Source organism: Neomonachus schauinslandi, chromosome 9 (assembly GCF_002201575.2).
Source record: "Neomonachus schauinslandi chromosome 9, ASM220157v2, whole genome shotgun sequence".
NCBI lineage: Eukaryota > Metazoa > Chordata > Mammalia > Carnivora > Phocidae > Neomonachus > Neomonachus schauinslandi.
This window is the reverse complement of record NC_058411.1, coordinates 36,243,969-36,269,258: the sequence shown is the minus strand read 5'-3', so window position 1 is coordinate 36,269,258 and position 25,290 is coordinate 36,243,969. Positions and strand designations below refer to the sequence as shown.

At 39.9% G+C, this 25,290-nt stretch overlaps 1 protein-coding gene across 2 annotated transcripts in view; it reads right to left on the bottom strand.

Moving 5' to 3' along the window:
- The window catches only part of PPP2R5E (protein phosphatase 2 regulatory subunit B'epsilon), a 145,257-nt gene extending 120,972 nt beyond the window's left edge, over positions 1 to 24,285 (bottom strand). Inside the window, exons 1-2 of one of the 2 annotated variants that reach the window (XM_021701542.2) lie at positions 23,878 to 24,285; positions 21,522 to 21,685 (exon numbers count right to left, since the gene is read on the bottom strand). In XM_021701542.2, coding sequence (XP_021557217.1) covers positions 21,522 to 21,678 — 157 coding nt within the window. In that variant the 5' untranslated portion in view covers positions 21,679 to 21,685; positions 23,878 to 24,285. The remainder of the gene's footprint in view (positions 1 to 21,521; positions 21,686 to 23,877) is intronic. The other variant, XM_021701543.2, reaches the window with a different exon arrangement.
- Positions 24,286 to 25,290: the final 1,005 nt, after the last annotated feature.

The window sequence follows — 25,290 nt, the reverse complement described above, 5'->3', positions numbered from 1 at the left end:
TCACAAAAGAAGCTGAGGTGTTAAATACTTATTTAAGATCAAAAAGTAAGTGGCAAAAACTAGACTAAAACCCTAGCCTGTCTGCCTCCAAAGTGCAGGTTCTTAACCCTGGTCCTTCCCGTCCTATGAAGCCAGAGTACAGAATGGTCCCACAATCCCTGCTGTCACTTATTAGCATTCTCTTTCCACTAAATTATTTGAAACCCCGTCGTTTTGTCTCCCAGCTTTCTAACTCAACCAGCACTGGGTCAACAAAAATGAACACATATCCACCCATTTTCTAGGATGGGAGAAGATGATAACCTGGACAGCCAGAGGATGGAAGCCGAGGCAGTGAAACCTCAGGTCTCAGCTCTTCTATGTTTCCATTTTAAACTTGAAGAAAGTGATTCTAATCAAGCACCAGTCTGCACCTGCACATTTTTAGGTCCTTACCAAATGGGAAAACGTAATATAAAAATCAGTAACATTTTCAAATCAAAGGTTTCAAGAAATTAATGATTCCTCACATTCTTTGGATTAGCCCTTGAATTCTGAGTCAAATAACCCTTACCTAGACTTTGCTGCTCAAAATTCTTAGCTTATTCTGTATGCCTGTTGTGAATTATAAATATTTCCATTACTGCTGCTTACATGGCTCATTATGTCCCAGTTATATATTAGTTTATCATGGGCACTATAATTTAAAAATCATATAATTGTCTTTATTTTTAAATATTCTGTGATTCAGAGGTTTCACTAAGCTAGACTGCCCTTCCTCCTACTCATTTCCATCCCATCTCATTATTCCAAATTAGAGGTTTGACTCTAGGTTACAAACATATACCTGCAAATGGTAAACTCCTGTAGATGAACAGAACTCAGATTCAAAGCCCGAGAAGCAGCTACAGGAAAGCCATCTGAGAGACAAATTACACTTGAAGGACAGCAACTCTCTGCCTGGGTTAGTTAAAGCTCAGAGAAGTCTGGCCCAGTGGGGCCTGAGCAATTTGGTATACAGGTGTGAGTAAAAGAGGCTTGGGGAACTGAAGGAATTTCAAGAGCATATGAAGATAGTATTAGAACCACAACTACCTGAGCCTACATGCCTAGTCTGAAGGGTTTGCTGTGTGCCACCCTCTGCAAAAAACCTGCATATGTATATCTGTGCATTTACATGAACCATCAGCATATAATAGAATGACTGTATTTCTAAATCCATGAAGATAGGTATTTATAAAGGAAAATGATCCCCAAATCATGAATTAAAACTGCCTTAAATTTTTTAAAGGGGACTAGGATGAACACTTCATTAATGATCATTATACCAGTCCAGCTGAGTTATCAGGCAAGGGGGAAAACAGGGTGCCTCTAGCCCAGGATTGATGGAACACAGGCCTCCCCAGCTCTGGAGAAGAGAAGAGCCACCACAAAGACCAGATGATAAATTTCACTTTACAGCCATTCCATGGCATTCCACGGAGGCTCAGGGAGCATAAACCCTAAACCAGGCCCTGTTGCAGGCACTGGGGTAACACTCAAAGTCGCTGCCTCTCATGGAAGGAACAGAAACTAAATGTCAGGCGGTAGGTAAGTGTCATGGAGTACAGTAAAGCAAGCCAGAAATTGGTAGGAAAGAATGTTCTTTTAAGTAGGGATATCAATGAAGGCCTTTCTGAGAAGGTGACTTACAAAAAGACCTAAAGGAAGTGAAGGAAGCAGCCACTGAGCACCTGGCTGAGGAAACCACAGATGCAGAGCCCTGAGGCAGTAGTGTGTTCTGTGTGTCTGACGAAACGGAGGGAAACGGAGGGAAGCCGGAGGGAAGCGGAGCTGGGAGAGGATAAGTGAGGAGCAGGCTGAGTCGAGGGCAAAGAAAGGGCCGCATCAGGTAAAGCCTTGCAGCCCCAGGAGGGAATTCAAATTTTACTCTGAATGAAATGGGAAGCCAATGGAAGGTTTTGAACATGCTCTGACTTCTCTTTTGAAAAGTTTGCTCTGGTTGCTGCACAGAGCACAGAGGGAGAGGGTGGAAGCCGGGCACCTATAAGGAGGCAAACACTGAGTGGCCTGGACTTAGAGGCAGCACAGGACGTAGTGAGAAGTAGTTGGAGGTCTAGATGTATTTCAAAATAGAGACAATATCCACTGGGCCAAGATCTGAAGTCCTCGGAATCTCTGTGGCAGGTTGCACAACTGGCCACAAATTCTTCCTTCTTTTTTTTTTTTTTTTAAAGATTTTATTTATTTGACAGAGACAGAGACAGCGAGAGAGGGAACACAAGCAGGGGGAGTGGGAGAGGGAGAAGCAGGCTTCCCACCGAGGAGGGAGCCCGATGCAGGGCTCGACCCCAGGACCCTGGGATCGTGACCTGAGCTGAAGGCAGACGCTTAACGACTGAGCCACCCAGGCGCCCCAAATTCTTCCCCTTCTTGTATCCATGCCACAGCAGTACACTTTTGGAGCTCCACCCACAAAGAGATGGAGTCTTTCTCCACCCTTGGAAGTTCAGCGGGCTTGTAACTGGCTTTGGCCAATGAGATAACTGCAAACACAATGCAAGGAGAGAACTGAAAAGTACTGAAGCATTTGTGCTTGTCCTTTCTTACTGCTCTAGAGAGCCCCACAACCCACCACGTAAAGAAGTGCAGGCAACCGGCTGGATGTTGAGACTCACACAGCCCAGACACCCCCTGTAGCCACAATCAATCAACAGTCAGCCAACCACCAGGTATGTGAATGAGACCGTCAGCTGCCAGCTCACTGCAGGTGCATGAGTGAATCTAGCAGAGACCAGGACAATCACACAGCTGAACCCAGTCCAAACTGCCAAACCGCAGGATGATGAGCTAAATCAATGGCTGTTGTTTTAAGCCACCAAGTTTTGGAGTGGTTTGTTAAGCAGCAAAAGCCAACTCAGTATCTTTTTATCCCCCAAATCAAATGCAAGCCACTAAGCTCTCTTGGTTTCTCTTATGGCACTACCAAAAATAATTAATTCATTAATTAATTCTAAAGTAAATTGATGCAGAATGGGCATGATGTTGATGAGTTGATTGGAAAAGGAGAGGGCACAAGTCACAAATTACTGTGTAGCGTTAGCTCATTAAAGTGTGGTGTATGACAGCCAAGAAGCCGCGTTCTTTGTGCTGTAAAATCATCAAGATAAGTATCTCAGAAAACAGTGAGAATAAAAGATTTCATACCAACAGCATTTATCTTTTCAATGCCCCACACACCATTTTTGAAAATTACTGAGTATTTTACCCTCCTGCTGAACATCAAAAATAATGTTTTTCCAGGTTATCCAAATAGATTAGCAATTAAAGCTCTTTCCTTATAGAAAAGAAACCAGTAATATTAAAGAGATGACAAGCTAAACTTCTCTTGACTATTACAGACAAATGGGTAGATGGATGATGGGTGGATGGAAGATGGAAAGATAGGACAAACATACATACATCGAATAATACTTTGATTATTGATTACTTGAAATATAAGCATTTATGCTATATGAAAAGAATCCTGTATATGTTTCCTCATGTTACAACTGATTACATAAAGGCTTAACCTAATGATCACCAACGGTCAATGGCTCATTTTATTTCTAGTAGCTTGCTTACTTTCATTAGTTTGAGAAACAGACACATGACTACCCTTCTGTTTTTTAATTAAATTTCTTTATTGTCAAGGTAGAAAGCGAAACCCTCTATTTCTGTTCCCCAAAGATAAACACTGTTAACAGTTCCTTTGCATTTCTCTCCAGAGTCTTTTAAAAGTCATATGTCTGACACTGCAACTTTTAAGACCAAAACATTTATAATTCTTTCAAGCCACCCCTATAAATCAAGTAGACTCCTACCTATATGTGTTTTCTATCAAAGCTTTCCAAACTCCATACAAGTATGATGAATGGATTGATTTCTGAAACACCCCATCTACCAACACCAAAAAATTCAACAGCAGTGAATAACTCCACTCTCCCTCAAAAAAAAAAAAAAAGAAAGAAAGAAAGGAACCTAAGTATTCAATGGGGGAAGGGGAGGTGGATTACCTTTTTTAGAACTGAAACGGAAACTGTTTGGATGGTTAATGAAAGCACTCGTCAGAGTCTATGGGCCTATGTTATATCTGACATGCGGGAATGAGGCTTCGGGAAGAAAGAAAATTCCTGGAGACAGATCTTGATTGCCTTGATAGATCTTGATTTCTGAAGATATGCTCACCAAAGAAAGGCCTCCTAGGGTCAGATGCAGAATATACACTGCATATCCTATGCAGAATATACACTGCATATCCTTCAAGTACCAAGGACAAGGACAAGGAAAGCTAGATAGAGTCGTACTGAAATACGCACAGCAAAAGAAAGAAGGAGCCCAGAAAATGAGGTGTCTAGTAAGAGAAAATCTTCCCAAATACTGTACAAAGATTTTAAAAAATACGAACCACTAAGTGTGCTTTTTGTGTTCCCCAAAAATTTACCAAACCACATCAAATCCTTGCACCTCTTCATTATACTACTACTCACTAATGAAGGGATAGAAACGTGGATAACCTAAAATTCACTTCTTCCTGAGTATGAAAAAAAGAAAGTACCAATTGTGGGGGGTGGGGGGGAGCAGACTTTCTGCAACAGCAAACAGAAACTTTTCCTTTTTAATTATGTTTGCTGAAGGCTAGAATTAAAATAATTTTTAAATTTCCTGAATACACATCAAACAAAAAAGTAGAGACAGACTGAGTGAAAGGTCCATCTAAGAAGAAAGAGAAACTACACAGAGGACCAGAGTAGTAACTTCTATAGCACTTATCTTTCATTAATCATGATGAGCCTCTGAGCTGACATAAATCCCTACAAGGCAAGGGGGGGCCAGAGCGAAAGGACTAGACTATCACACTCTCTCCTGCAGCTTACATTCCCTCCATGCAACACACCCCCCACCCCCCCACCGCCAAGGAGACTTACACAAAGTTAACGCTGATTTTCAAGTCCTGGGTTCCGGCCCAGTGAAAGGTTTTCCATGATGTACCTCGAGGAGAGCAGCCAAGTGCCAGGTTAATGCCAGCAGCACTTCTTGTGACCCAGCAAGTCTCTGGTCTAAACCCGAGATGTGACAGGAAACCATGTTGCTTTTATCGTCAAGTCTGCTCTAAAACTCACTTAGTGTTTGTACACTATTTCTGCTCTCCAAAGCTGATCAAATAAATACTACCCAATAAAGACCTCACTCAATTTTGCTATCTGAATAATCACCATATTCATTCAGTCATTCGATAAACACTCATTCCATGGCTCCTACACTCCAGACTCTGCCAGCTCTCAATCACTGCTGAAGAGACTGAGGATAAAACCGGAAACAAAAACTTAACACCCAGAGCCTTTCAAAGTACTTGGAGACCTTTGATAATCATGGGCCTTTCAGAGACTGTACTCTGCCCAAAGCACCACCTTTTCAGCTAAGGAGTATAGGCCATAATCATAAACCTTTGCCTTTAAGGCTATGTTCAGTTTATTACACAAAACTCTCATTTAAAAAAATATATTCTTTAAAAGAATATTTAAGACACATATGAGAAAAGAGAAAGGAATGAGTAAGAAATAATATTATGAGTCCACACTGCTTCATATACAGGAAGAGTTCCCTTTCTACCTGAAAGGATGGTTGCACTCAGCAGGTACCCACTGAGCAGCAAAGATGTGAGGGGGGGCACTATCTTGGACAATGGAAATACAATTATGAATGGACATGGTCTCTGACTTCAAGGACAGAAATATTATAACTATCAATTTCCCATTGTCTGCCATGCTAGTACTGGTCTAGGCATTTCACATATATCATCTCGCAAACTAATCCTGCAAGGCAGACGATATTATCACCACTTTACAGATGAGCAAACTGAGCCTCTAAGAAATTGTCCAAAGTCACCCAGCTCGCAAGGAAAACTGACTGGAATTCTAAGACTGGCTGGCTGGCTGACAAACCTATCCTCTCTCCACAACTTTACCTTGCAACATCTTTGAATTGTAATCATCAGTCTCCCTAGCTTCCCATGCTACCTCTGTATTTCTGACCTGCCCACAGCTCTACATGGCCCTAAGCAGATCTACCTGCAAAACAACCAAGGGAGGGGAAAATACAGTAGTCTTCACCTATCCACGGTCTCCCTTTCTGCGGTTACCCACAGTCCACCCTGGCCCAGAAGCAGATGATCCTCCTTCTGACTTATCATCAGAATATCTACAGTAGCCTAACTCTAGGTCACAAGACCTACATCTTTCACCACACTTCATCTCATTACATAGGCATTTTATCATCTCATATCATCACAGCGAGGGGGAGTACAGAACAAAGATATTTTGAGAGACAGACCACAGTCACATAACTTTCGTTACAATATACTGCTGCAACTGTCACTGTGATTAATCTCTTACTGTGCCTAATTTATGAATTAAACTTTATCACAGGTACGCAGTGTAGGAAAAACCACAGTATATGGAGGGTTAGGTACTATCTGCATTTCAGGCAACCACTGAGGGTCTTGGAACATAACCCCCACAGATAAGGGAGCTAGTAAACAGAAAGAAGAAGAAACAAATGTCAAAAAAATTTTTTTAAATGTTAAATAGATGAGAGGGGAGGAGCACCTGGGTGGTTCAGTTGGTTGAGCATCTGGCTCTTGGTTTCGGCTCAGGTTATGATCTCAGGGTCCTGGGATCAAGCCCCGCGACCCGCTCAGGAGGGAGTCTGCTAGAGATTCTCTCCCTCTACCCCTCCCCCCACTCATGCACCCTGAAGGGCCCTGCCTTGACTGAAGCTTTCACTGTTCAATCTTTGAGTCTTTATTTAAAATCTTTGGGATTAAAAAAAATAATAAAATAATAAAATCTTTAGTATAAAAAGTAAGAACTCAAGGTAGAACAGAAACATGAGCATCTACCAGCTCAAGAAGATATTTCGGAAGAAAGAATTCTGATTGACATTCCAATTCAACTACACTTAACCGAACTCTGACGAGCCAGTGGTTTCTTCGTACCTGGGCTGCCCCCGTTACATACCTACTTCAAATACATGTACAAGTTGCTTTTGTGAACATATTCACTCATGGCCATTTTATTTGAATTCAGCATGAAAGAAAAAAATGCATGAGGGCTGAATACATTTTCCTGTCTCGATAGAAACTGAAGACATGTCAAAGACAACACTCATTATCTTGAGATAAGTATGAAAAATGAGTGGCTTGGACACTGTGATAACCACAACTTTCCATGAGAGAGGAAGAGGAAAAAAAAAAAAAACTTTCTAGGTCTGAATAAAGACTAAATACAGGTTTCTGTGCTCATCAAAATTACATGTATACAATAAATCCATAATTTCAGTTCAAAAAAATAGTTTTAGGTAAAAAATTCACAAATAAAGAAAAAATTTCTAACACATGAAATTCATATTGTAAGCCACCTGCACCAAAGATACTTTTGCAAACTCCTAGCAATCTCTTTACTTTTTTCTTTTTTAAGATTTTTCAATGCTCCCACTTAATCAAAGATGTTAGGTTAATGGCTATGTCCTATCTGTCCAGGTAACATCCACCAACCTCTTACCTAATTTTGGAACCACCAACAGTCCCTCCCGATGTTTCACAGTAACAAAATGTTCAGTGTCATCACACACATCTAACTCCCCAATCTCCCCAACACACCACACACACACCAGCTGGGGAAGACAGGTGAACACAATGCTTTAACATCTGTCACAAAGCAACACAGCTCACACTTGCCTAGGCTAGTCCTTGAGTTCAATAATGCACTGACTTTGACAGCTTCCAAATGTTACTTCACTCAAAAATTTCTTTCTAAATGCCTTCTAAAGTTCATTAGCAAATGTAATAAATAGTGATATGTTCTTTTACTTAAAAGATTTAGTTTATGGATAAGCTTCATGGATTTAAAAAACAAACACCCACTTGCCTAAACACAGTATACAAAAATAGATCATCTTTACAGGATCCAATTGAAATCCAAGTCATAAAATACAGATTAAGTAGTATTTATAAATAATAACAACAGCAACAGCAACGACAAAGATAGCTAACATTTACATAACACTTACCATGATCTAGCTCCCGCTCTAAGCATTAGCTATATTAACTTGTTCAATCCTCAAAACCACCCTATGGAGAGGTTCTTAATCTCTCCTCTCCAAATGAGTCAAGAAAAACCTCATGACGATCTCACCAACAAAGAAGCAAATAACTGCTCAATTATCCTTGCATTTACAGAGAGAAAAGAGTATCAATCATGAACTATGACATCCTAATGTGAAGAAATTATTCTCTTAATAGACAGTACAATATTATAAACAGCCTTAGGCGCCTGGGTGGCTCAGTCATTAAGCATCTGCCCTCGGCTCAGGTCATGATCGCAGGGTCCTGGGATCGAGCCCCACATCGGGCTCCCTGATCAGCGGGAAGCCTGCTTCTCCCTCTCCCACTCCCCCTGCTTGTGTTCCCTCTCTCACTGTCTCTCTCTCTCTATCAAATAAATAAAATCTTAAAAAAAAAAATTATAAACAGCCTTGCTCAAAAACATGGGTGGGGGGGGACGTCTTCACCATATCTATATTAACACATGAAAGAAAAATAATATTCCATTAAGTAAAACTGTAAAGAAACATGATTTCACCAAGATTTTGTTAATATTAAACATAGATTTGCATTCACAAGAATGCACATTGTTTGACTAACCATGAAATGATTCTATAATCATTTTGAAATCCATTAACCATTGAGGTATAAGAGTGATCTTTTAAGTACTATCAAAAACTCCAGACTCTATCATCCTTTTATTTATTTTGTTGGACTCCCCACACGTCAGAGTCTGAGATAATCCTAGATGAAGCTTTCCTCCTTATGTAAACCATCACAAATCCAGTTCTGCTTCGAGCACTGGTTCTGAAAGCACACACTCCACTCAATTTTTACCACCCACAGAACGTAGCACAGATAAAACGCTCAATAATTTAAGTCATAATAGCTTGGAAAAACTTAAAATTAGCAAGTGACAAGGAGGTGGATTCACTTTTTAACTTCATTCAATTTGCCAAATTTAAAATACTTTCAATTATTTATTTTTCCAATCTTCACAGAAACCCTAACACCACCCATGTTAATCGCTTTGCCTAACTGTGGTTTTACTGTTGCCTGCATTCTCATTTAATGAACATCAACTGGTGCTGACAGTAATTCCGGGTCTAATCTTCTAAACTTTTATTCTCTCAGTGAAATAAATCTATTGTATTATGTCCCCCACTATTCCAAACAGCAGTTCATAAAACAGTGAATTAAAACACATGAAAACTTAAGCTCATGTACTTAATAATACAGTGCCATCTACAGAGCATATGGGTGGACCCACAGATGGATTTTACTTAGTTTTAAAGGGACATGGGTATGTTTTTTACATTTTGTACATTTCATATTTATAGCCTGAAAGTAAACTGGTAATGCTTTTTTAAGCAAGCAATGATTAAGTTGTTTTCAAAGAAACCTCAGTATTATAAAATGACAAGCACAATGTTACCATAACAAGAGACTGTTTTAAAATTCCAACTCCAAATATCTCAAAGTAATTATAACACTATTAAGTATCCTATAGAACAAAAACAATTTTAAGCTTACACAAGAATATATAAACATGAGGGGAAAACATTATTCTCCATGACTCGGTAGGGGATTTATGGGGGATTTTTATATTCAGCGACCATATATTTACAGATACATACAAATGCTCTTAGGATCAAGGACAAACTTGAACCCAGCCAGAATGATTTGGCTCCAACAACCTAAGTAGCCCCATCAATCTCTGACCTCCAGCCACAATGGCCTTTTGAGAAGAAGAACCACATCAACCTTCTTGTTTCGCTCACCACTGTGTTGCCAGGGCAGTGCCTGGTGCATCATACCGCTCAGCAGAAATCTGATGAGTGAATGAAGTGAACCACACAGCCCACAGAACAATTACAAAAATGAGACTATAAGGCTCTTGGAGGAGACTATTTAGCCAGGTCATATATAGACTCCTTGTAGAGCTGTTTCCTTCATACACACTTTGAAAAATATTTGCACACAATTCATTTCATTGAAGCCTCATCATAATTCGAGAGTATGAGTACAGAGTCTGCCGCTCCTAAGCCTATTTCTAGAACATCCCACTGAACCAGAAAAGCCTAAATAAATTCCACCATTAGCTGAAATGCCTTTCACATGTTAAGATATAAATCTAAATACAACAAAATATAGCTCTATCCAACATCTTTAAGGAATAACTAAATCTAGGTAGTAAAGCACAAAGTTTCCTCACCAGCCAAAGGTTATGTCAAAGCTACTTATGCCTGAAACCTTAGAGACAGATCTCCCGGTGGAGCCAGCCACATGTCAGATAAATTTTAGATCTACTGAGTTTCAGAACTTCAACTCAACTGTTTTTGATTAAAATGATGTCTTTTAAGTTTTCTTAAAGTGAAATGAATATTACTTCTAGATGACTGGTTACCATCAAGAATACTAGTTAGTTATAACAGTTGCAGATGGAGTTGAAGAGGCAAAGACAGAAGGATGCATGAAAACAGCGCAGTACAGAGTACCGACACTTCCTTTTACTTTTAAGAAGTTCTTTGATCAAATCTGCTTTCATTTTGACTTTGGCTCACAAATGAGGGCAAAACACCAGTCCTTTGGATGCATCACTATCTTTCTGAAAAATTAACTTAATGAAACAAAGTTGGCTTCTGACTCTCAAAAGGAACTTCCTTTTTACTACCAGTGTCCTTGATTTCAAAATATTCATTCAGAAAGAAAAGTGTTTTTTGCTAGGATTTCCAAACTGTTAATATAAGATAGGTAGCTCCTCAGGAGCCTGAACTCACTCTGAATTCCTTATAACAAATGGCAAAGGAGGTATCTCCTTCCATTTCCAGATATTGTCTTCTTGAGGCACTCCAGTAAAAGGCTAATTCCAAAGCCTCTATCTTCCTTATTAGAAGATAGTACTTTTCCTGAAATGCTGCCAACTCCCAATTTTCTCCATGTTTTTTAATGTTTTAACATTTTACTTTGAACAGTGTTCCAGGCACTAGCGACCATGAATTAATTAAATTAAACTGTAACATCATCATAAGGTAAAAGTTCTTCATGATGCCTACATAAATGGATGAACTTTTGCCAGATCTCTTCCCTCACAAGATCTGAAACAAGATCTAGGTCCTCAGGAGCGACTCAAAGAAAGATCAATGACAGACAGAAAGATAAGGGAAGGAATATTTATTACACAACCAACCATACATTAGGCAACCTACCTACATTATCTCACTCCTCAAAACCACCTTGGGAATTGTGAGTCCCATTTGACGAAAGTAGAAATTAAAGCTCCAAAGATGTTAAATAACTAAGCTCAGTTCACAAAGCCAGATTATCACCTAGACCTGAGCCCACACTTTCCTACTTAAGCTAGTTCCCAAAGATACAAAGATGAATGGCAAAGAACACCACTGCCACACTGCTATCAGTTTACCAAACCCAAACCATTCCATGATTGACGTGACTTTATCATGATAGCGTGAGTCCCACAGGATCCAGGTGGCATCTTCCCCCTCACCCCCCCCCACAAACACACACACACACTTGCCATTATGAAGTACTGGCTACCCTTCCTGCCTGCCTCTTGGCAGCATGCCTGGCCTTTCTAAAGAGCCAACTCTGAGGCCTGCTGCTCTTCCATGATTCTTTCCATCACCACCCACCACCCACAGTGCTGCTACCGGCCTGGCTGCTAGTCCTCTTCTCTTCTCCACTTCTCTCCGCATCATCAGTCTCCTCACAATTTTCAAGGTTCTTGCAAGAGGTAGTAAAATGGTTTACTTGGTAAATCAACCTAGTACAGCATGAGTAAGATGGTGGTTAGCTCCAGTGCTCACCTATGTTCACACACATAAAGAGAGAAGGCACTGGCTTTGGAACCAGACAGGCCTGGGGTCCCCCATCCTGGCTCTCTCTGAAGGGATGAGCAAGTTACACAGCCTCCGTTAACAACAAACATCCCTTGTTCTTGGTTCTGTTGGGAAGCCTCAATGTGACACCATGTAGTACATCACCTGGTACACGGCGGAACCTACAGACGCTGTTTCTCTTCTCCTTTGTTGGATGCTAAACTATTTCTTTACCAGCGAAGATAACTTGAGTTTCTCCCCCTGGCTTCTTCCAGGTCCACAGCTTTTCCAGAATAAATGCTTTTTTACAGGTACATTCAAGTTTACCACTGGTAGTATTTACTCAGCTTAATTTTTCAAATGATACTGATCAAAAAGTTCCAAACAACCACACAGGAGTCATGTAATAACTTCTATCTTCAAACACCTTGAAAAATTCTGTTTGGGGGCACCCTCTCGGGTCCCCTCCCTCCTCAGGAGTTTGTACTATCACTTTGCTATTACTCAATAAACCTTGCTTTGGTGCCCACAAAAAAAAAAAAATTCTGTTTGGTATCAAAAAGAACTAAAGGTCAGGAGAGACATGCAGAAGTTTTTTGTCAAGAGATCTCCCTTCTACAGAAAGGGACTGTATGAGAAATTCTCTCCTCAAGTGAGGAAACCGATGCCCACCACCCCAAGAAGTAGCTCCTAGCCTTCAGGGAAAATCCTTTGAGAATCTCATGAACGCTCTGAACCCTTTGTCCAGAAAAATGACAACCTCTGCCCAGAGACACAAAATACTGCCTGGAATTTCAAGAGAGTCAAGGGCCCTCTGAAACCCACCCAACAACACCAAGGTAAGAGCTGTCAACAAAGAATCATCTATGATACTTCTTAAACTGGCAAAATCTTCAATTCAGATTTTGTTTCTTTAAGGTACAACAAATTTAAAAACCTGGACAAAAACCTCAAGAATGTAAAGAAAAGTTTTCTCATTGCATTCTTCACATCTCTCTGGCTTAAAATAAAATGATACAAAATAAGGCTCTAAAGCTGAAGAGGTTCTCTCTCCCAAGAAAAATCTCAAAACAAAGACGTGCTCAGGGCCAGTGCATGTGTTTGGGGGGCTGGGTAAAGGAAAAGGAGGTACCAAAATTAAGTATTAGATCATCTATACATTTTATATTTCAATATCATCTTTTTTAACTTTCTACATTTGTGTATTTTCTTAATGTGCATTGTATTTGTATAACAGCACATGTATACAATGTATAAACAAATATGTTATTTTTACTGATATGAGTAAGCAACGACAACAAAAGATTAGAGAGCCTATCCTAGTAGATGACATCCAAAATAAGCTTATCAAACAATAATTTTACCTGGTAACCCTTCACGAATGGAATTTCCCTTGGAAATAATTACATTAGCCACTTTATGTTCTTATTCCTGAAATGAGACGCCAGTCTAAAGCTGATGTTAACTAAATAGTAATGCAGAGATTGTTCCGTAAGAACTAGTTCTCCTTTTGGCTTTAAAAGTCTGATTCGCACAGGTCTACATGCTCCATATTTTTCTTCCTTAAATGGAAATAATCCATGTGAAGTATTAAGAGAATAGAAATCAACTGAAAAACACAGGTAAGCATTTTTCTATTATAGTTTTTCCTGCAATTATAACAATTAATATTCTTCAACCCCTACTATGTATCCAACACTGAGATAAACGTTTTATTTTCTTTATGGCACTTAATCTGACTATATGAGGCGGGTTCTAATACTCTCCCAATTGGGAGATAAAAGATAACATTGCTTAGAAGTCACACAGGTGTGAATAGCCTCAAAATTCAAACATAGGGGTGTGCGATGCCAGGGCCTCCATTCTTACCTCAGGGAGACCACCTGCCTCACTTAGATAACATATGTTATATGTATTAGGTATTTATTGTTATATATTGGGCAAAAATATAATAATAGAATAATATTATTATTACATTGTCCAATCAATATGTTCATCATGTTTAATTCTACTGTAACATAAAAATAAGATCCCATGTTTGTTTTCAGAAAATCTGCAAATACGAAGGGTAGAAAAGTAGTTTTAAGTAGTAAAAAAGGATGTTATGCCATCATTTGCAAACAAACCAAAGAACCACCTTACCCAACCTTTTAGAAATATCTAGAAACTTTACTGTTCTGCAAGCACTACAAAATCTAATTAATATTAAGAGCTAACATTATTATAAAACAAGTTTTAAAGATGAGAAAATTTAACCATAAAACCCTGCTCTGAAAGCCCATTATAATATTCAGATATGCTATTCCCTCTTAAACTATGTAAAGAAAGAAAGTCTGGTGATTTGATTGGCCCACAATTCAGTCCTCAAACATCAGCAGAAAAAAGGTGTTCCACTGTATTTAACATCTGCTGCAAAACGCCAAGTGATGAGTCCCCTAAGTAAAAGGAATCACTCTTAGTATGTCACACATAAAATCCACTCCATCCTCTCTCCATGAGATACTTCTGTTCTTAACCTGAGACATTAGGAATTACCAAAGCATAAGGCCTCACTCAGGATTTTAAGTGAACACTCAGCAATTTGATCCTTTAAAAAGTCTTCATTAAATAAGTTTATAACTTTGTGTAAATTATAAATTAAAACTTGCATGACCTGGATTTTGGGGAAAAAATTTTAGTACTTAGGAAGAAAAAATAAATGCCTATACTATTATTACTAATAATTTAGATGTCAACTAACAATGTTAATTAACTAACAAATATTTATTGAATGCCAACTATGTACTAGGCACTGATCTAAGCCTTAGACGTAGAGAAACAATATTTCTACACTGAAGATTATATTCTAAAGGGGCAGGAGAAAGAGACAACACACAAGTGAACTAACAAAGAGAAAATAATTTCAGATTATAAATACAATGCAAGAAACGGTAGACTGATAGGAACTTCAAAGAAGATTATTTTTAAAAGTCAGGAGAGACAGTTCCTAAGAAAGTCCCATGGTTAGATGAAACTTGAAGAATGACACTAAGTCAGGGGAAGAAAGTTCTAGGTAGAAAAGGATACCTCGCCTTATGAAAAGATTCATTTAACACCTCAATATTTTATGCCTGGGCTGAGTCATATCCTGGAGAGACCCACATTATGATGAATTCTGTTTATAGCTTACCATGTTTACTGTTAAGTGTCCAGTGCGTATGTATACACATACAGCTAACATGATACTCAGAAAATAAGAATACAATTCCCAATCTTTTGGTCTAACCCAAAAGCTCTTAACTATGGGGAAAGAGCAAGAATGGTAGGGCAAAATCTTCTAGAATCTGATTTAAGCAGTAAACTCTGTTCTCCAAAAAAAATGCCCACTCACAGAAACTTCCATTCACAATGCCCATATCCTATCCCCAACCAGAAATCCACGAACCCAAGGTTAAGAACCAAGCAGTAATTATACTCGGATGAAATGGGATATGAACGCAAGTTGCTTTCCTACTTTTAAATGTTTAATAAATCGGTATGCTTATTCTCAGTATCTTTTGGCCCACATACAATTCTGTATGGGAATTTTCTCTATACTATAAACTATTAGGATATATAAAGAAAAAATATTTCCCCCTAAAAGTAAATGAAAGACCTCCTCACTACAACTAAGTATAATCTTTCACACATGAAAACAGTGCAACTCACATTTGGTTTTGTGCAAGATCTTATAATTTCTTCCCAAAAAGAAAAATACTGCCACATTGTCACAAAGGCTGCAAAGCTGAGTGTTAACCCTATTAACTTATAGATATTCTTCTAGTTCAGAAGGAAAACTTATGATTATTTCTTAAAACCACACACACACTCACATGCCAATTTAGTTGCCAAAAGAACATGCATCATTAATCTAAGGTACAACCTAGATCAATGGTTCTTAACCTTTTTTGATTCAAACACCAGTTTGAGAATCTGAAAAATACTATGTAATTCTCCCATTTAAAAAATGGATATACAGGGGCGCCTGGGTGGCTCAGTCATCAAGCATCTGCCTTCAGCTCAGGTCATGATCTCAGGGTCCTGGGGTCGAGTCCCGCATCGGGCTCCCTGCTCCGCGGGAGGCCTGCTTCTCCCTCTCCCACTCCCCCTGCTTGTGTTCCCTCTCTCGCTGTGTCTCTCTGTCAAATAAATAAATAAAATCTTTTAAAAAATAAATAAATAAATAATGGATATACACATACAAAATGTGTATACAATTTCAGGCTGCAAAATGCATTTCAAATTCAATGAAGGGTTCAAGAATGTCTTTATCTTCTACAGAAAAATATCATGACTGGTTGCTTCTGGGAAGAGCAAGTAGGAGAACCAAGTCAGGAAGATTTTTCACTATACATCCTTTTGTATTTTTTGAGATCTGAACCATATAACTACACTATCTATTCAAAAATTAATAAATTAAAAAAGAATACACTAAAAAATGTAGCAGGATACCAACAAATTCGGTGAAGATCTCCAAATAAAGGTGTTTAAAATAACTAGTCTACTAAATTCAATACATTTACAAATGGTTTCTTCCATTTTTTTGGTTGAAAAAGATTTATCCCTACAAAACTATGGTCTTGTTTCAGTTTTTTGAGAAATTTCCAATTTCAATTTTTTGCTGAAAAAATATAAGAAGTGAAATAATAATCCCACATTATTCATATTTTAACTTTTAAAATCCCAGTTAAATAACAGTAGCTAGTATTTATTGAATATGGCACTGCCACATCTATTGACTATTATCATCCCCATTTGATAGTCAAGAAAACCAAGGCTCTCGGGAGTTAACATACTTGCCCCAGAGAACACAACTAGTGAGTAAGCCAGGAGTCTTGCAAGCAACAAGGCCCATGTGCTTTCCCCCATATGACACTGTACAGTACAAGGAAAATGGTAAACACTAAAATAAAGGACATTATTCATTAAGAAACTAATCCACCTTAGGGCACTAACCCATTATAAAAACTGGGAATTACTTCTGCATATTCCTTCTTTACACACTACACAAAGCAGATATGAATGAAAAAGAATGATCCCACCCACAAATTAGAAAAGCATCAACACTAGTTTTAAATTGGGATTTTTAAAATCCTCACAAACTGTCACCCTAAAAAATAAAAATGTAAACTGAATCACAAGCCTAGAGCTTAAAAAAAAAAAAAAAAAGGTTTTCATTAAAGAAGGAATTTATAGAAACACACTGTTACTGATCTAAAAGTTTTAACACCAAGGGGCAGAGTTTCTGCTGAAGAGTATCTCCCGTCATCACAGTTTTTGGAATGTTTAATACTGAATGTCCGAACTATTAGCAAAATGCCTCAAAAACATAATGAATTATGAGACTAGAAATAATGACACACTCTCATTATAATCCCATCTTCAAAGAGGTGGTACTTTTCAAAAACACTTCACTCAAATCTAAACTCACATAAGCTTTTAAAGTCAAAGAAAGAAGGAAAACAGGGCATGGGAGGATGGGGTGGGGAGAGAACTAATTACAGAACCCGGTAGTACTACTACGGTTACTACTACTTATTATTAAGCACTACTTACTATGATGACGATGAGGAGGAGGATAAATATGTGTGTGTCTATTCCCTAAGTGTTTAGTTTAACTGTCCTTATTGAGATAGATAACTGTCGGGGCTTGCTTTGTGTCATGCCATGTAGGCACAAGGAAAGCATCCAAGTCTTCACATAAAGCACTGACACCTTTACTAAATTTCCCTTGAGTAAAAATCCTTCAAGCTCAAAAACTTTAGGACTCTCTGGAAACATTTGCAAAAGTATATAAAGATGGAGAAAATTCAAATGTCTCTATTTCTATTATAAGTAGCTGAGGACAAGCCAGCTATGTACACAGAACAATATGCTGGCACTGCTTTCTGTAGAAAGTAACATCGTTGATATAAATTTCAAAACCCCACCTATGAGAAAAGAGACAAAAAAGATGAAACCTTCCTTTCACTTTAAGTTCTGCAAGTGAAGAGACTTTTAAAATGCTAATGGCAGGGGGGCCTGGGTGGCTCAGGTGGTTGAGCAACTGCCTTCAGTCTGCCTTCAGTTTGCGTCCCAGGGTCCTGGGATCGAGACCCCCACTGGGCTCTCTGCTCAGCAGGGAGTCTGCTTCTCTCTCTCTCTCTCTCTCTCTCACTCTCCCTCTGTAGTCCCTCTCTCTCTCAAATAAAGTCTTTAAAATAAAAATAATAACAATAAATAAAATGCAAATGGCCGTATTACATTTAAGTCAGTCAAATATTATGATGCACATAACATTCTGATAATGCATACACACAAAACAAGTGATCATTAATGAATACCCAATGTTTCAATTTTCAAAAATTATATATTAAAAAGATGAGTTACAAAATTATACAATTTCCATTTTCAAACTCCCCTAAAATTAAAGATCTTAAGGACGTGAATTTTACTTTATTCTTTAATGCAACCCACAAAATTCAACTGCCATTTATATTATACTGCCAAATAAAATTAACTCAAACCTTGCAATTTGGTTAAAGCAATACTACAGAAAATTACATCAATAACTATCCTTTGGCATGCACACATTATTTATTCTGGTTTCTCCTAAGGAAATGTTAAAAAATAAAATAAAGAAATTCCTCCTATATTTTCTTTATATTCCATAAATTACTTCCTAAAGTTAGTGAGAAGACAACACACAAAATTCAATCCATTGTAAGAAAAACAAATGTCATTTAACAAACTTTTTATATTCTCTATAAAAATCAAGAGCAAATAAACATTTCTGAAATCTACATCTGACTGTACTTTGTTATTCTATAGATAGGGAAATCTAATTTATGGAATGCTTTCCAGAATATTTTCCCAAAACATGCTTACTACACAAGAATCACTTTCATTCTGTCTGGAATTAAGCTGTGGATATATCTAGTACTACATGGTCCTGTTACTCTCCAATTCTCCCACGCTGGCAAAATACACAAGTTCACAAAAACCATATTCCTGGAGAGCAGAGTTCTTGGAAATTTTTCATATTATCAGACTTCACTTAAAAAACGAGAAAAGGATATACAAATAGCCAGTAAGCACATGAAAAGATGCTCAACATCATTCATTAGTCATAAGGGAAATGCAAATCAAAACCACAATGAAATACCACTTCACACACATTATGATGGCTATTATCAAAAAAACAAAAAATAACAAGTGCTAGTGAGGATGTGCAGAAATTGGAACCCTTGTGCATTGATGGTAAGAATGTAAAATGGTACAGCTGCTGTGGAAAACAGTCTGGCAATTCCTCAAAAAATTAAATATATATGATCTAGCAATTGCACTTCTGGGCATGTACCCAAAAGAAGTGAAAGCAGGGGCTCAAAGAGATACTTGTACAGTCGTGTTCACAGCAGCATTCACAATGACCAAAAGGTGGAAATGACCCAAGTGTTCACTGACAGATGGACGAATAATATATGGTACATACACAAAGCAGAATATTATCCAGGCCTAAAAGGAAGGAATTCTAACACACGCTACAACATGGATGAACCCTGACATTATGCTAGGGAAATAATCCAGTCACAAAAAGACCTAGAGTAGTCAAATTCAACAAGACAGAAAGTAGAATGGTGGTTACTTACCAAGGGGTAAGGGAAGGGGAGAATGGAGAGTTAGTGTTTAATGGATACAGTTTCAGCTGGGGGAGATGAAGAAGTTCTGGAGATGGATGGTGGTGATGGATGCACAACAATGTAAATGTACTGAACGTCACACTTAATGCACACTTAAAAATAGTTAAAAAGGTCACCTTTCTGTTAGGTATATTTTACCATGATAAAAATAAAAATGAGATAAGGAACAACAAAATCTTAAAATAATACCAAATTCTTCTCACCCATGCCTCTTCACTACCCACAAAACCAATGAGTGGTCAGTTCAGCTCTAATTTAAATGTCTACCTGAGCCCCAAGAAATGAATATAACAATAATAAAGTTTAAAATTCTTTCTAAACCTAAAAAAGTTTTATTGGCTTCCTCAAAAAGTCCTTTGCCAGAAAAACATGCTAATAGCTATTACATGTCTAGTTTCGATTTAAAAAGTTACTGAAGAATCCATACGCCTTTCAACTTTGTATTTCAAGCATGATTAGCTTTATCCCTAGAGTTTTTTCTTCATTTTTCTCCTAAAGCCTCTAAAGACTTTTTCATTTTCACTAGCAAAATCTTTAGCTAAAATTTTCTCCCCCACAAACTCATAAGAGCTCATCTTTACTAACTAGTAGAAATATCATCTTTATAGTAATCAAATTCATTTAGTTTCCACCAATTTCAAGTATAAACCTCAGCAACTCATTTATGACTCTAACTCCCTAAAAAAAAAAAGTTCAGGGACGGCTAAGTGGCTCAGTCGTTAAGCATCTGCCTTCGGCTCAGGTCATGATCCCAGGGTCCTGGGCTCGAGCCCCACATAAGGCTCCCTGCTCAGCGGGAAGCCTGCTTCTCCCTCTCCCACTACCCCCTGCTTGTGTTCCCTCTCTCGCTATTTCTCCGTCAAATAATTAAATAAAATCTTAAAAAAAAGTTCACATGGGGAAAAATAGAAGCCTGAAATATCCTAGGCTAAATTTTGAGGATATTTTCTAGTCACACTCCAGTTTTTCTTATAATACCTTCTAATTTCACAAACTGTTACAGAAGTAAATGTTCATTAACAAATCAGGTTTTCTGATTTCCTCTGAGCTATGAAAGTGCACTTTTTTTTTTCACATCCCCTTTCTCCTCACTCTTAAGTGTTCAGCAGATAAAAATCTACTTTCAAAGGCAGATTCTGATAGTTTCCATGCTATAAATGGTACATTTTGATGTATTTCAACCTGTCTGTTCATAAACATAAAGCAAACAAATGAAAATTAAAAGGAACAAGAAGTATCCACATAATACCCAAACAAAAGTTGAAAGGTCTAATTTAGAAAGAGCAAATCTCATAGGAAAAACTTGTCCTTAATTCATTCCAAAGGAAAGAGAAAAGTAGTATTAAGTATGATCATCATGTCTTCTACATATATTATCTGAAAACAGAATTTTTTCTTGATTTTTAAAAATGAATTCTTTCAAACATCATTTTCTATACGCAAGTTAATGGTACCATCTCCTCTCCTAGGTCTACTTCCTGTGACTAAAACTCTACAATTTGTACCTGTTATCACATACGATGTATGTATCTAACTGTCAACAGAGGAAAAAATGAAAAACACAGACCTAGGCATCTTAAAGCTTCTCGGGCATTCAGTTTGTCTCTTTATCAATGTGAAAGATGTCCCTGATAACAGGTTTCTTTTCATTTGTCCAGTTATTTATATTAAACTGAGTCCTTTAAGAAGGAAAGTGGATATATCTGCCCACACAGCAGTAACTTCAACATGTCTGAAGCCTCCCATCCCTTCAATTTGCAACACAGAACTTTAACAAATATGAAATTCCACAAAAAGGAAATTATATATATAGATATGAAAAGATAACTGGAAAGGAATCCATCACCTGGTCACGAGCCTTACCTTTTAGCAGCGGCAGAGGTGTTAACTCAATAGGCTTGCCTTGAGACCTAAACTGTGAGGAACTTTGCGACCTCTTCTGTCTGGCTTTTCTGACGGACTTCCGAGAAAATCCGTCTACTTTATCCACTGATGGAGGAGTAGTTGGTGCTGAGGACATATCCCTACTGAAGAGAAAGAGGTATCATAAACATATTCCCAAGGTGGAAGCATACACGTGAATTACACAAATTCTAAAATTCCCATATACAATAGGCATGAAAATTGGGAGTATGTGATGAAGAGGGCAAATAAAATCAATTAAGAAAAACTGTATGTTCAATGGGGAAACATGAAAATTTGATGATAAACAGAAGGAATTTAAGTACCATATAAGCAATCTTGTAGTTCTAATGCATGGGGCTGCTCCCACTCTGATAAGCATTAAAGATGTTCACTGACACTTGAAGAAGTCTTCTAAGCCATCTACTCATTTTCTAACTGCACAGCTCTTCTCCTCTTGAGATTCCTGAAGTAATTCTGGAGCTATTCTGCCACTGGAAAACTTCCATCGATACATTTTCCCAAGATATTTAATATTATAAATGGACTCTGGAGTTAAAACCCTTATTGTACTTCAAGAATCTACACCAATGTAGCACAGCAAGGTGAAATTTACAACTACTGAAACTATCTAGGCATGACTTAATGCAATGTGCTGTGTTAGCTATGATAAACTATACCACACCACAAATGAGGACAGGTTAGATTACTTTAAACAGAACACATAAAAGGCATAATTAAAAGCATTTCAAAGAAGTCTTCTTTTTGAATGAAGCCATCTTAAGTTATTAAAGCTTAATAAACAAAATTATGATGAAATCATGCACCAAAGTTGAAATGAAAACATAAATTCACACCCTACTTAGACAACCAAGTTGAGTTCCCTTTAAGTTCATCATAAGATATTAACTTTCATTCCAACAAACTGATAGAACAGTCCTGTTAGATTTCTTTTAACCCTCTCAAATTATTAAAATGAAGGCCAGTTCCTAAAAGTAACAAGACTTAAGCTCAATTTCATTCTCCAATTTAAACAGATGCCATCATTTCCATGGTACTGAGGCTCCATGCAAGATAAATGGCAGACTTGAATGAAAATAATGCATATGGGGGAAATACTGAAATGCAATTACTCACCTGTCATTCCAATACATAAGATTAAGTGTTTTTTAACCTCTAAGTTAAAAGGTAAGGGAGTTTCTTCCTGAACATGCAAGAATAAAAAGTTATCTGGATTATCCGGATTCCAACAAAGTAAAAAAAAATAACAAAAATATAAACAAAAAACAAACAAAACACTGGATCTTGAGGTTTGGAATTCTGAAGTCTTGTTTGATTCTCTTAAAAAAAAAAAGTTTTCAGAAATCTACCTAATTTAGCCTTAAATAAAATGTGACAGATTCAAAATGAAATTGCAAACTATGAATGACTATGGAAGAAGTAAGATCAGTTAAAATTTTTCACAACGACTGCATCAGCAAGAAGCTCCACATCTCATTTGTATGTTGTGAATTTAGGGGCAGCTTTTCCAATGTGGTATGTGAATTATTTAGATTCCATTTAACCCTAACAACGCAAGATTTCGGTAAATCCTGCTCCTCCATCACTCTTTTTGTCTCTTCTTTATTCCTTATCTCCCATCTCTAAAGATGATTTGTTGCTAGCATTTTTTAAAAAATCATTTGCCCCTTCTGCCCGCGGCCCAGAATAAACGTCAAGGATCTCAACCCTAAAGCGCTGCAGAACTGAACTTGCAGTAGCAGTGGGTCCGTGTAAAGCCCGTGGAAACAGGTTTCGCCCTGGACCAGGACGCCCAAAGCTTTATCATCGTCTAAGCAGCGGGCACGGGGCATTTCCGAGGTTCAGGATAATCCAAATGGGGGTGCTGGGGTGGAGGAGAAAGACAGGGAAGGGGTTGGTCTGCAGGGATGCTGACATTCTCCCTTTGCTCCCACCCCCCCCCCCCCCCCCCGGCGGAGAAAAAGAGTTAAATAAAAACCCTTCTCACTACACCAATCCCCCCGGGTTCCCCCCCCCCCGCGTCGGTGGATAAAGGGGGACAAGAATATGCCTCCAATGCCGGAAGGTGGGGGGGGGGAGGAGGGAGGGGAGCAGAGTAAATGGGAGGCATCGTCAAAAGCATTTGCAGGTAAATCAGACAAGTGGGACGGGCGCTCCCTCTCCCACACCCCACCCCTCCGCACCCCTAGCCTGCCCCGGCCAGGCCTTCCCGAGGCCGGTGTCCTGCAGGTTCCTGGGGAAGACCGGGAAGAGGAAGAGAAGCTGGCGAGCCGAGGAGCTGGAGAGACGAAGTTACCTTGAAGCTCCTGGGGAAGAATCCGAAGATGATCTGTGGTTTCGAGGGGCGGGAGACCGGCGTGAGGGCCGCAGCGGGGGCGGGTGGCAGGACCGGGACGTGCGGGGGGGAGGTCCGGACAGCGGCAGGGAGCCCGGGGCGACGGCTGTCCGGCGCGGCGTCCCTCCGGTTCCGCGGCGGCGGCGCCTCTAGGCCTCACGGCCGCACCTGAACCTCAGCGCTCCGGCGGCGGCGACGGTGGCGGCAGCCTCACGATCCTCCCCCGCGGGCCCGTCCCATCAAATCGGCACCGACCCCGTTGCGGCTCCGCCGGTGGCTCCTCGCTCACATTCCCGACGGGCGGCGCCTCTGCTCGTTGCCCCGGACCCGGCGGCGGCGGCGGCGAAGACGTGGGGAGGGGGGGAAGGGAGGGAGGAAGACTGGATCCGCAGCGGCAGCAGGAGAAGGAAGGAGAAGGAGGAGGAGCCGCCGGAGCTGGAGCCGCCGCTGCCAGAGCCGCCCTTTGGTACCCGCGGTGGGTCCCCGTCAATGCCCCTTTCTCTCTCCTATTGTCAATATCACCGGGCGGCTGAGTCCATGGCACACGCGCAACCGAACCTTCAGGCCACCAGCGCCCGCCTCCGGCGCCCACTCACTGGAGGCTTCAAGCGGGAAGCGAGGCCTCATTGGCCCGCGCCCGCCTTCACTCCCATGCCAGCATGTTCGACTGAGAGCCGATCAGGGATTGGCGGCGGGGGGGGGCGGAGAAACAGGAGGGTGGGAAGAGACAAGGCCGAGGATTGGGCTGAGGCGAGAAGGACCCGGATGCAGCCGCGATCTCCGGCCGCGCTGCTGCAGCTTCCGCCAGGCGGGTGGGTAACCTGGAGTAGGAAAGCACCGCAGCCGCTAGGCCTTTGAGGAGCTCCTGAAACCCGGGAGGTGCGATTGATGGATCAATGGGATGGGTGGGTTTCCATGCAATGCGGCTTCTCTGCGCGGCGGTCTTCAGCGAGAGGATTCCAAGGGCAAGGGTCGGCTAAGGGTGGGGGAGCCCCCTGGGCCTTGAATTCGCCCCCTTCAGCGGCTAGGCTGGCCCTTCTGGGCTGGAGGAGTCCCACTCAGGATCGGTACCAGCGCTGAAATAAGCGCAGAAAGAAATAAGATCTCCCGCCCGCGCCTGTACGCCACTGTGTAAATGGGCCCCTTGCAGCACACTGTGAAACCCCAGCAGTCGCTCTCCCATGAGCCTTGTGGGTGACCTGGCACCGAAATCTGAACCTCTGGGCCTGGGCCAAGGGTTGGGTATCGCTTCGAATTCTGTCTCACCTCGTCTCCTTTTCCCTAAACCTTTCTTTTGAATATCAGCTCCCTGAAGCTCCTGCAAGCCTTGATAGAGGCCAGCCCGGTGTAGCTCATGCAGGTGGGAACGCTGTC